This window comes from Engystomops pustulosus, chromosome 3 (assembly GCF_040894005.1).
Source record: "Engystomops pustulosus chromosome 3, aEngPut4.maternal, whole genome shotgun sequence".
Taxonomy (NCBI): domain Eukaryota; kingdom Metazoa; phylum Chordata; class Amphibia; order Anura; family Leptodactylidae; genus Engystomops; species Engystomops pustulosus.
This window is the reverse complement of record NC_092413.1, coordinates 45,130,612-45,144,266: the sequence shown is the minus strand read 5'-3', so window position 1 is coordinate 45,144,266 and position 13,655 is coordinate 45,130,612. Positions and strand designations below refer to the sequence as shown.

The 13,655-nt window shown below is 40.7% G+C and overlaps 1 protein-coding gene across 2 annotated transcripts in view; it reads left to right on the top strand.

Moving 5' to 3' along the window:
• Positions 1–13,655, top strand: part of SLC24A3 (solute carrier family 24 member 3) — a 243,400-nt gene that overhangs the window by 155,665 nt on the left and 74,080 nt on the right. For both annotated transcript variants that reach the window (XM_072140635.1, XM_072140636.1), the window contains exon 4: positions 12,035–12,109. In XM_072140635.1, the coding sequence (XP_071996736.1) occupies positions 12,035–12,109 (75 nt within the window). The remainder of the gene's footprint in view (positions 1–12,034; positions 12,110–13,655) is intronic.

The following is a 13,655-nucleotide window of genomic DNA, read 5'->3' as shown; positions in this document are numbered from 1 at the left end:
TTTTTGGAAACAAATGGTTTTGGGAACATAAGATAAGCGTTCAGATCAAACCACTGGGTATAATGGTGTTGTACAATTTATTACTTCTTTTAATCAAAACCTGTGTGTAACCATCTGATTATTACTCCCTTTTATGATCCATAGCACTTGTAACAAACATTTCCATTCCGAGATGAGTTAATTTAAAGAGGTTTCGACGACCTTAGGATAGTTCATCAATATTAGATCAATGGAGGCCTGGGCTGCAGAGGAGAAAGCTTTGGTATCATTCAAAGCTGTGACTGTTCTGGAGTGGATCCTTCAATCTGCTAATCATCAGAGGAGGTTTAAATTCTGGTAGTTCCAAACAATATTGATAAACTATTTTAAGGATGTGTCATCAACAATTACGCCTTCACTACCATGTTTTCCCATATTTGTGTTTTTTACGTTTTTCACTTCCTTAATTTCAAAAGCCACAATGTTTTACTGTATCCTTTACAAAGCCAGATGTGGGCTTGTTATCTGCAAGACAAATTGTACATCCTAGTGGTACCATATAATATTCAGTGTGACAGAAATATTCTTAATGTGTTGAAAATAAAAAAAAACACTATTGTACCATTTCCTAGTAGGATATGCAGTATAAATGAAACATTCCCTTTATTCTATGGGTCAGTGGGAAAATCACTGAATTTATATAGTTTTGTTATGTCTTACAACCTTAAAATTTAGAAAACTTTTCAAAACTAAATGTTTTATTTTTCCATCTTCTGACTCCTGTAACTTTTTCCGTGTTCAGCATACATAGCTGTATAAGGTGTGATTGTTTTGAAGGACACACTGTTGTTTTCACTTTGTTCAGTTTGACAACTGTACAACTTTTTGTAAATTCTTCTTGTCAGAATGGCACTAGTTTTGATAGGATATTTTTTTTCTGCTACAGCATTTACTTATAAGATAGCTTATTATTGAATTTAGATAGGGACACAACTATACCCAACATATTTATGATTCGTTTATATATACATGCTATGAAATGTGGGTGATTTGCATAAAAAAATTCTGTCTTGTTATCATTATAGCAGGTTTATATATCTGTTTATATATGTATATACAGGCAGTCCCCAGGTTACGTACAAGATAGGTTCTGCTGGTTTGTTCTTCAGTCGAATTTGTATGTAAATCGGAACTTTATAACTGTAACCCCAGCCAAAAATTTTTTGGTCTCTGTGACAATTGGATTTTAAAACTTTTGGATTATCATACGAACCAGTATTAACAATAAATCTTAGTTGTAGACACCTTTAATAGCTCTTACAGCTGATCATTGTAGCCTTGGACTAAAATACAGTAAATTACCAACATCCAGAGGTCCGTTTGTAACTAGGGGTTGTCTCTAAGTCGAGTAAGGGACCGTATATATATATATATATATATATATATATATATATATATATATAGTTTATATTACTCTTTAACGTGTCACTCAAAACAAGTCTGTGTTGAGGAGATAAGATAAAGGCATTGAGATTATATTGCTATAACCTCAATTTTTGTTTTTTATATATTCTAACATCTCCTCCCCCAAATAAAAATCATCTTCCTACTATGCATTCCTATCTTTTTTTTTTAAATGGGACCTGTCATCAGGAAGGTTATTTTGCATGCTGACAGGTATCTGGCATGCATCATATTTTCTGGCCTTTGGCATGTTTGTTTAAAAAATGCCGTTGTTGCAGTTCTGACTAATTCCAGTGTTTTTCAATGATTTCTTTAACATTACCTGGATTACTGTATGGTGAGTCCGGGGGGGGGGGGGGGAGGCATTTCAATGGCATAGGTTGTCTTCTCCTCAATTCTTCTTCTTCACTCATTGCCCTCCACCTTCCTCAGCATCTCCCCTGCTCCCTCCCCCCACTTACATCAGATCATCACTGCAAGTATTTCTCCTTTGAACTATCCCTCTGGGCCTCACCAAACACTCCTGGCAGGGAGCCAGGTTATGTTAAAAAAAAACCTATTGGAATTATTCAGATGCACTTTTTGAAGTCAACATGCCAAAGGCTTTGGAATCTGTCTAAAGATCACTGTAAAAATTAGTTTCCTGATGTCACTTTTTTGGAAGAAAAGTCTCTCAAAGAGTGAGTGGTAAAAAGTTTATTTTTCAGTACATGTCCTCTGAGTTTTTGTTTTAGATTTTTTAATTCTGCACTTGCAGAGTTTAAATTTGCAGAGGAGACGATTTACAATGGATGTCGCAGTGTGCACATATCTTGTATTCTCTTTTTCTACCTCTTGTCCTCGGCTCAATCAACTGGAAATACATTCCGTTTTAGAAACAGCTGCAAACAACAGGATATCACATTAAATTCTCTCCGAGTGACTCCATTAGAATCATAAAAATCGTTCTCACTACATTGTGAAAGAAAAAAAATGTAAAGTATTTTTTTTAAAACATGAACAAGCTGGTGGTAATGCCCAGGAGCAGAGCATTATACAATATACAGGCAGTCCCCGGGTTACTTACAGGATAGGTTCTTTCGGTTTGTTCTTAAGTTACATTTGTATGTAAGTTGGAATATTTTATTACTTGTTATTTTATAATTGTAACTCTAGACAACATTTTTTGGTCCGAGTGACAATTGGAATTTAAACATTTTTTGCTATCTCAGGAACAAAAATTATCAATAAAGCTTTAAGACAGGCACCTTACAGCTGATCATTGCAGCCTGGGACTATATTAACGTATTCAAAGAGCTTCACCAGAGGTCACAGTGGGCAGGAAGGTTTGTCTGTAACTAGGGGTCGTCTGTAAGTTGGGTGTCCTTAAGTAGGAGACCACTCGTATATAATTAAGTCATAGAAAAATGTTATAGAGAGCTCTTTTCCTTTTTCTCCAGACTATCTTTTATAAAAAAAAACTAAAAGGTCTAATGACCAAAACACGTGTCGGGGCTGGTGCTGGGCAGCATGGTTTTGCACTGGTACACTGCTTTTCGTAGGTATAGTCTTAAGCTTGATACGTGATATCTTCTTGCACTTTGTTGATTGATTGGCATATGTGTATAGCTGCCACTTGTCTTACTGTATGTATTGGTATTTGCTGTAAATTTTATACCCACCAGGAATTTGTGGTTGTGTCCACCTCATACTCCTTATGTGCTCATCCTCCTATGTGATTTTATGATGTTGCTCTATGGAAGGTTGCACAGAGGTGCCCTGTTCTTGTAGTCATATCTGATTATTTAGGGCAAATTATATAAAGGTGAACCTTTTTATTTGGTAATTCAGTCTCTCGATGGTTCCATGCACATTTTTATATATTCTACATTTATTCAGAAATTACATGTTTTAGCCACCTCATTCCCTTACACAGTGTAGACATCTCACTGGAGAAGTGCTCGAGGGGGTGTACATCTCACCTAGGTTGCTACGTAGTGTGAGATGGTAAGTCCAGGATTGACCTGTTGCTCAGCAGTGTTATGCTGCTGAGTTGTTGTTTAATCTTGCCACTCCCTCCCCGCGATCCAGTTCGGTAGGTTTTGGGTCAGGTGAGCTCTCCTCCTAATCAGCCTGTGAAGGTAAAAGCTTTCCAAAGCTTACAGGTCCCTCTCCCCCTCTCAGCCACTAAACAGCCTATGTGGGTTTGGAGGAAGTTGCGAAGGCAGCCACTGCGGGAGCTAGAAACTCACCCTGCGATATCCAGGCTACAGACGCTGCGTTTGTGAGTGTCAGATAGGTGAGACAACCTGTTAGTAAGCGCCCAGACGGGTAGGTCTTTTGTTTGAAATTTTTAAAGCACGGTGTTGCTGTATTTATGTTGGCTGGACTGTTTATGCTAAAAATAAACGCCAAGTTCACCTTTTATACATCTACGTCTGCTGTGAACTGTGTCTTAACCCACCATCCCCCGGGAAGATCCCTACAATTGGTGGAGGATGCGGGCATAACGGTTGCTAGGGGCAACGGTGTGTGTCAACTTGGCTACAGCTGCTTATGTCCTGGGTGAAGACTGCTACTTCACTCCAAAAACAGACAAGCGCCATGGAGGAGATGTGGAAGCAGTTTATGCAAGTGAATTTGCAACAGCAGCAGGCTCAGACAGCGGCTAACCTGCGCCATGAACAAGCAATGGCTCAACAACAAAAACTCATCGAGCTCCTGATAGCTAAGCAAGAGGCGTCTGCAGAGGCTAATCCACAGCCAGCGGTGACAGCCGCTCCAGAGACTTTTTATGTGAGACGCGCTGTGCAGCGAGCGCTGCAAAAGATGACTGCTGAGGATGATGTTGAGGCCTACCTAACTGTCTTTGAGCGTGTGGCTGAACGTGAGAAATTACCAGCTGCTGAGTGGGCAGAGGTCATTGCGCCCTATTTAACAGGTGAACCTCAAAAGGCCTACTACGACCTCAGTGAGCAGGAGGTCAAGGACTATACTCGGCTAAAAGCAGAGATACTTGCCCGACTAGGAGTTACCGCTGCTGTCCGTGCCCGGAGGGTACGCAACTGGAACTACAGTCTGGACAAATCTGCGAGGTCCCAGATGTATGACCTGATCCACTTGGCAAGAAAGTGGTTGGAGCCCGACACCTCTACTCGTGCACAGATCCTAGAGAGGGTCGTGATGGATCGCTACCTCCGAGCACTGCCTGCTGGCCCTATCCAGTGCTGGAGATGCCATGAGCTGGGACACGTGTCTGCCCATTGCCCCCTTACCTCTGAGCCAATGGAGTGTGACGCTAGCCGGCGTCAGTCGCTATTTGCGGAACCATCTTGTGTTGCAGTTCCTGGACTAGAGACTGAACCGCAAGTCTGCAACGTTACCATTAATGACTTCCCTGTTAAGGCGTTGCTGGACTCAGGAAGCCTTGTAACCTTGGTGCATGCCAGCCTGGTGGCTGGGAACTTTGGGTCAAAAAAACACATGAATGTGGTTTGCATACATGGTGATACAAAAGTTTACCCTATAGTGCTGGCTAAAGTCGGGACTGAACTAGGCTCCGTACAGTTTGAAGTGGGTGTGGTTAAAAACCTCATGCATAATGTAATATTGGGACGAGACTTTCCGTTGTTTTGGGCTTCATGGGGGAAAAGAAAAACCCCCGAAAGGAGTGAGAATACCCCTAAGGATGTTGCCTTACCCACTGTAAAGGATAAAACTGTGCAGGATGAAAGTGATGCTTTTCCTTTACAGGTCCTGGCTGGAGAGGAGGAGGAAGCTCCTCCCACTGAGCAAAATATACCAGACTTAGAGGTGTCTAGGGTTAATTTTGGGACTGCACAAATGCAGGACCCCACTCTTAAAAATGCGAGAGAACAGGTTACTGTTTTGAATGGGGTACCTCAGGAACCAGATGCTGAGAATAAATTTCCACATTTTTCCGTGACTAATGATTTCTTCTATAGAGTCACTAAAATTAATGATGAACTTGTGGAACAGCTTCTGGTCCCTAAGCCGTACCGGCGTCAGGTGCTTGACATGGCACATAACCATGTTCTTGGGGGACACTTGGGGACTGAAAAAACGCGGGAGAGAGTCCTCCAGAGGTTTTATTGGCCTGCAATTTATGGTGACATTAAAAAATACTGCGAGTCATGCCCCACATGTCAGCTTAGCGCCCCAGTGTCTCATTTTCGTAGTCCTTTGGTGTCGCTCCCCATTATAGAGGTGCCTTTTGAGCGTATTGCCATGGATTTAGTGGGTCCCATTGTGAAATCGGCTAGAGGACACCAGTACATTTTGGTTGTCCTAGACTATGCGACCCGCTATCCTGAGGCTGTGCCCTTAAGAAACACTGCATCTAAAACAATTGCCCGGGAGATGTTTTATATGTTCTCTAGGACTGGGATTCCCAAAGAAATCCTGACGGACCAAGGTACGCCCTTCATGTCCAAGGTGATGAAGGAGCTATGTAAGCTATTTAAAATCACACCTATACGCACCTCTGTATATCACCCCCAGACAGACGGATTGGTGGAAAGGTTTAATAAAACCCTCAAACATATGTTGAAGAAAGTGGTAGAAAAAGATGGTCGTGATTGGGATCACTTGTTACCTTACCTGATGTTTGCTGTGAGGGAAGTCCCCCAAGCGTCCACAGGGTTCTCTCCCTTTGAGTTGGTTTATGGTCGTCACCCTAGGGGTCTATTAGATATTGCAAAGGAGACATGGGAGAGTGAGTCCACCCCATTCAAAAGTGTTATCGAACATGTAGCACAAATGCAGGACCGTATAGCCACTGTAATGCCCCTAGTAAGGGAACACCTCCAGAGGGCGCAAGAGAGCCAAAGTAGAATTTACAACCGTTCTGCGAGAATCAGGACATTTAACCCAGGTGACAGGGTGCTCATACTAGTTCCCACTATAGAGAGTAAATTCCTAGCGAAGTGGCAAGGTCCCTATGAAATTGTTGAAAAGGTCAGTGAGGTAAACTATAAGGTGCACCAACCAGGTAGAAGGAAGCCTTTCCAAGTTTATCACATAAACTTGATCAAATCCTGGAAAGACAGGGAATCCTTGGTGGCAACAAATCCTGGTAAGAATTGGTCACAACCAATCCCTTCGGTCAAGGTTGGTGATACCCTATCAGGGTCACAGAAACAGGAGGCTAAGGAGTTTTTGCAGAAAAACAAAGACAAGTTTTCTGACCTTCCAGGGCGTACACACCTCATCCGTCATCACATTGAAACTGGGCCTAGAAGCAGAGTAAACCTCAAGCCCTATAGGATACCAGAAGCACGCAGAGAGGCAGTGTCCGCTGAGGTGAAACGTATGCTTGACCTAGGAGTGATTGAAGTTTCACAGAGTGAATGGTCCAGTCCGATTGTGCTAATCCCAAAGCCCAATGGAACTTGGAGGTTCTGTAACGATTTCAGAAGGTTGAATGAGATCTCCAAGTTCGATGCTTATCCTATGCCCAGGGTAGATGAGCTGATTGAGAAGATGGGTAATGCCAGGTACATAACCACCCTCGATCTCACAAAGGGCTACTGGCAGATTCCCCTTACTGATGAGGCTAAAGAGAAAACTGCATTCTCCACCCCTGAGGGGTTATTCCAGTATGTAGTGATGCCGTTCGGGTTACATGGATGTGGTCTATGACCATTCAGTGTCCTTCTAACATTAAGTCCTTCTATTGCTAGAAGCATTACAATTTGGAGTTATCACCCATGATATAACCAGGTTATTTGGACAATAGATAGAGAAAAAAATAATTTTCAGTCACAGAGAAAAACAATCTTTACTTCACAGTCTTCCCAGAGGCAAGAAATACAGAGTTCTGAGGTGACAAGTGCATCGATGGATGATCTCTTCCTTTCTTTCTATCAGTGGTGGGTTAGGGAGCACACAAAGGTCCCAGCAGCATACTGTACTATAAAAAGACAAAAAAAAAAGCAGAACGGCAACACTGGATCATCGGAGATGGGCGATTTTCATTGTGCATTCTTTCACTCTGATCATTTTCATGACATCTAAGGACACAAGGACATTAAACAGCTCCCGACACATGCGGAATTTATCTCCTTCATGCACACAATAGCAAAAAGAGTATAAATCTTTCATATTTTCTGCAGATTCTGAACACAATAGTCTCAGAGTAAAGAGACTGTTGGGAATCTTTCAAGCATGGACAATTGATTGTTTTCACTGCAAGTTCTTACAAAGAAGAAGTCTTGTTTTTTTTACTTGTCTTTAGTGTTAGTAAAGTTAACTTAAGGCCTTGCATTTGATATTCCGTCACATTATCTGTAGTTAACATTATGCCTCAATGGGGCACATTTACTTACCCGGTCCATTCGCGTTCCAGCAGCGGCTTCTCTGACGAGCGTTCGGGTCTTCCGGCGATTCATGAAGGTCCTGTGCCCGATGACTACCAGGTGGCGCTGCTGCGCCGAAGTCCGCCGAGGTGCTCCGTAGTTCATCGTCTTCATTGTTTTTTTTTTTTGTTTTTTTTTTAAATGCGACGGCTTTTCCGAATCCGTCGGGTTACCGTTCGGCCACGCCCCCGATTTCCGTCGCGTGCATGCCACGCCGATGCGCCACAAATCGATCTCGTGCGCCAAAATCCCGGGGCAATTCAGGGAAAATCGGCGCAAATCGGAAATATTCGGGTAACACGTCGGGAAAACGCGAATCGGGCCCTTAGTAAATGACCCTGAATGTCTTTTTATGTACAATCCTATTGTATACTTTTTCTAAATGAAGTTAAAAGGTGAAAACAAATTTAGCTTTAAGGGGTTTTACAGGTTTTTTTTTGGTAAATTCAATGTATTCATTGTACAATAAAGTTCAGAAAATTTCTAATTTGCTTATAGAACTAGTTTTACTAGTTTTGCGAAAACAAATTTGGGAATCTGGGCTTCAATCCGACAAACAGTTTGTAAAATCTTACATGTTTACACTTCTCTCTGTACTTTTGAAAAGGGGGTGGTAAAATTGGCATGAACTTAAGGATGTAATCCACTTTCAACAAATAATTTGTTATTTTTTGTATAAGGAAATTTAATTAATTTTCCATTTTCTGTATCAATGTTTTGTTTTCTTGCTCTCTGCTTGCCACCTTTCAACAGGAAGCTACAGTGTTTACTTCCTGTAGATAAAAATCTGTCCCTGGTCATGTGATCTGACACAGGTGCACAAGACACAGCTCTGATTACCCTCTGATAGTAATAAGTTGGGTACCTGATTGACATCACATGACCAGGGATCTGCAGTATAAAAAATGTTTCCATTACCATTCTTAAAAAATTACTCTAGGCCAGACCTCAGCTTGTCCTCCTACCTGTCTCAGCCAGTCCATTTGGTGCCATACACCACCATCTCCTGACCTGTCTACTGATCACTCCTTTTTGTGGCAGTCACTAACCTTGCTGGTTGGATGTAACCTCGCTTTTCCAGCTTCCTCTAGTTCTTATAAGTCCCTGGTGCAAGGCAGGACAGATGTCAGCTGCCATGGACTTGCAGGACACTTCGCCTGTAGGGAAGCGGCAGGTAGTGAAAGCTGTCTGGTTATTGACTGGTACAAGCCAAGGACAAGACTACTAGCAGAGACTAGATCACAAACAGGTCACCGAGTTGCAGTCACAAACACAAGCTCTGGGATGCACAAATTGTAAGTAGCAACAGAGGGCTGGAACACATGGAAGAGACCTAATACTCTAGCAAAGTCTAATGCTTCAGGAAACAGATTTATAGCCCATCCCACAGAGGAGATCATGTGACCTTAGGAGGAAGGGTTTAGACTGCAATGCTGAGCACTAGCCACCAGGTTGGGGTTTAACAGGAAGAATCGGGACACTCCTAGAGGTTGTGACCAGGTTGTTTCCCAGCAGTAATGTTTACATCAACATATTCTTGATTCAAGGTTGAAAACCACTTTGATCACACTCTAAAGAGAAGCCCAAAGTCAAATGCAGTGCTTATTTATTGCCATCACATCGCTCGTATCACTTGCATCCACTTTAACTTGGTGAAAACATATTTAAAAATATCCTTGAGAACGTCTTTGAATGTAATTAGATCAATAAAAATATATCTTCTCTAACTACATCATTGTGAATCATTTCCAATCAATAACAACATGTATGTAGCGTGGTACAACTGACTCTAGAACTGATTTTCTGGTGAAAGACAAGTTTTCACCTTTCCTGGAGTCTATAATAAGAGTTTCACACCTTTGTGTAAACTGTTTCCTTGCACTGCAAATGTTAGTAGTCAGTAGTTTTTCAGCAAACATTGCATAAATCAGTAGTACAGTAGTATCAGTATCATTAGAAGGGAGTGAATACAAGAAATATTGAAATATATTTGGTTTTTATTCTGAAGTTTCTTGTAAGCAACAATACAGCAGTATCACTGCTCGGGGGAGCAGTGAGGCAAAGTCTACTGCCAGCAGGCAAAAGTGCACTGCACACTGCCAAGACTGTAGAGATCTGCTAGAAAATGAAGACTAAAGACCTGAAACAGTGTGAGGCTAAATTCACATTTAGTTTTTTTTAATACATTCACTGTACATGCCTGGGAAGCTATATGTTGAATGTATCCTGAGACAGGTTGGAAAGATGCAGTAAGCTACGTTTTCTCCTCTCCTGGTTAGCAAATTATATACTCAGTGGAGGCCATGAGAGCCTATAGGGGACGGATGCACTGTATTGAAACCATCCCTGGACTCCACTAATCGTATGCTCTGGGAGGTCCCCAGTGATATCACTGTCCATATAAGGACATATAAAACACCATGAACATTGGCAGAAGCCAATTACTGGAATCTTACTGTTGCACACCCTCAAAATAGTGTATTATGGCTCTCATTAAATAGTAATTTTACAGATTGCAAAAGCACATGAAGCACAATATAATGCTTATGCACCATATATTGTGCATGTAAGAAGGTTCCTCATCTACTCAGGAGGCAGAAAAAGATAACATGGCCACAACACACATGCGCTTCTACCTCCTTTGTCCATAGTTGGTAAAAATAGCTTGTAAAAAAGATAATGCATAGTGGGTTTTAGGGAAATTAGCTAATTTGGATATGATCTTTAAAGTACATTTATAATGTACAGTTCCAGCTTGTTGGATATCATTACATTATATTTTTATAACTATGAAGGCTTAGAGTTGTGCATACTCAGCCCACCCTTTATTGTTTAGCTTATTTGTTACTTCCATTCCCCCATATCGTGCTACCACTTTTTTGGTACATTTTAAATTTGTGTTGATGTTATTACCGTGTTTTTCAGACTATAAGGCGCACAAGAAATCCTTAGATTTTCTCAGAAATCAAAGGTGCGCCTTACAGTCCAGTGCGCCTTATTTATGAACTGTACTTACAGACAACAGCTGCCTTGAACTGTGCACAGGTCTGCCAACTGCTGGTCATTCATCATTATAATCCGATGCGCTTTATAATCTGGTCCACCTTATATATGAAGCTAGATGTTTTAGCAGGCATTTATTGATGGTACGCATTTTAATCCAGTGCGCCTTATAGTCCGAAAAATTCTGTACTTGAGAGTCATAGGCTGTTCCTTGTGTGTTTTTAACTTAAAATTAAAAAGTGGCGTAGATAATCATGTATGTGTCTCTTGTATATTGTTACTATTATTTAGGGTTTTCCTGGGGAATTGTATAGTAGGTCAATGATTATTTGGTTTTCTCCGTAGAGTGATGTTATTGTAAATGACAGATTGACTGAAAATGGATATTCAACTTGTGCTGGGGAGGTGAAATGGAACCCCTCACCAGTTTTTACTCAATTAAACTATTAGCCCCAATCGGTAATTTAATTGCCTATATCACTGATTCTCCTAAAACACTAGCCTGATCAGACCTGAAAGATGAGATTCTTATACTTAATATGACACCAATAAGCATTCAAAGTACTATAGAGCTGAAAACGGGGGGTATAAAGTGATACTCCCCCTTTAACCTCTAAATTTGACTTATCTCACACAAATGTGACTATTTTCCGCTCATTTCACATGACTTTGGAGGAGATGCGGCGACAGACACACTTTAAATAAAATACCGTAGGTTAACGTTGATGAATGGTTTTACGGCTTAATATATAGAATATGTTTTTAGCTACATGCTGCATGATGAGGATTCTCCTGATATTTGGATTTTGATGTCCAATAAATTACTTTCTTAGATCTTCTGTCTATGGACTCCATTAAGCTGTAAAACACAGAAACCATAACTCGTAATTGAAATATCATCATGTGTCCTTTCTCAATGTCATTTTGATCATTTACATTGATGTTATTTATGATGTTGTCTCATTTATTTCTCATCTCCGTTTACTGTAAATGGCACTTTATCATTCAGCCAAAATTCATTCATTCATTGAGTTTTACCAGATAATAAGTTCAACAAATGTAAAAACATGTCAGTGTCATTGATAAAAAAAATGAGTTGTAACCAAGAATTAGTTGTAACCAAGAAATGATATATGACATGAATACTGTGTGTAGTCACTGATAAAGGTTGACAAGTTATAACCACGTCTACTATGTCTAAATTTATATCTGTCTCTTTATTATTCCCACAGGCAATGTACATGTTCTATGCTCTAGCAATCGTCTGTGATGACTTCTTCGTACCTTCCCTGGAGAAGATTTGTGAAGTAAGTATGAATTGTTTGTTAATGGAGGGGTCTATCAGAGAAGGAAATATTAAAATGATGCCAAATCAACACTACTTACCTTTCTGAGTACAAAAATATTAAAGATGTGTACACTGGCACACAGACATAGCCAGGTATAGTTATTGTCATGACAGTGTAATTTATCCACTTAGGCATCTGAATTTCTCAGTGAGCCATTGATAGCCCAGCATTACATATAGGGGGATGTTTATCATACACTGGAACTAACGTAAAAAAATATGCGCCAGAGTATGGTGGTCCCCCACCCCGCTGCACTGGTTGGACATGTCCAGCTTGTCGTAGAATTTTTCTATAGCCAGCGCTTGAATAGACTCAGCATATAGTATGTACGCAGAAACAGGGTACATATACCATGCTCTGACCTAATTGGCCAACAGGTGTGCCTCCCTACAAGCCCCTCTACGTCCTCTAAGGGAAAAAAAATAGGTGCAATTCCGTGCTTGTGCGGCAGATTTCAGGTACATAAACCCTGATAAATTGTGCTTATAGAAAGAGTAGAACACAAAGTTTAAGGGGCATTCATCTTCAGAGAGTTCTGGGTCCCTCCTGCCACCCACTTATCTCTTTTGTCCATTCAAAAATAAAAAAGCAGAACAAAAATTTGGACAAACATGCATAAATGAATAGTGCAGAGGATGATTAAAGAAAATGTTTCAGTTTCCGTCTTTTCTCCTGCTTTTAAACCTTATTTAAATATTTTGTGTCAATCAGCTTTCTGTCCTGTAACCACTGATAGTTTAGAGGTGAAGGAACCTGATAAAGTGTCCAATGAGTTAACTCTACAGATACAGGATAGTCTCCACAGAGAGCTGAATCACCAAGGGAGACGTGCTCTTGGTATGGAAAGAGTTAGGCCCCATGCACATGATCGTTGGGGGGGAGGTGGCGTACATACACCCCCCATAAACAGCTATGGCGCGCAGGCTCGGTACGGTGAGCGCAATAAGCACTCACTGTTCCGAGTCATAGCTGCAAAAAGATAGAACCTGTTCTATCTTTGGCCGTATCTACGGCCTTGCGGCTAGTAATTTCTATGTCCTCTCAGGTTTGAGTGCATGCAGCCTTAAAGGAAACCAACCAAAAAGAATATATATATTAAGGTAGATCTGATTGTAGGTTCTACTAAAACCCTAAACTATCTAAAACACTAAACTATTCCCTAATCCTATAACACTTCCTAGCCTTATCTAGACTTTTAATAACTAATAGGAGGTGGGCCAACCCAGTAGTCACTGTTGAAATTTTGCATTTTAGTTAAAGTTTATATCAGGCTGGAACATGTTAAAGGATTAAAGATCGTTTAGGGTTTAAGGTTTTAGTATGGATCCTTCCTTCAGATCGACCTTAATTAGCATCCTTATGTGTTTGAAGTGGTAGGATGGCTTTCAGATACACTGCTCACTACAGGAGAAAGAGCAAAAACATGGCACAGAAAAGCTGATTCACTTAATGAAGGAGGTTACAAAGTTTACAATTATAACCTGCTTAGTTACGCTTTAAAGCT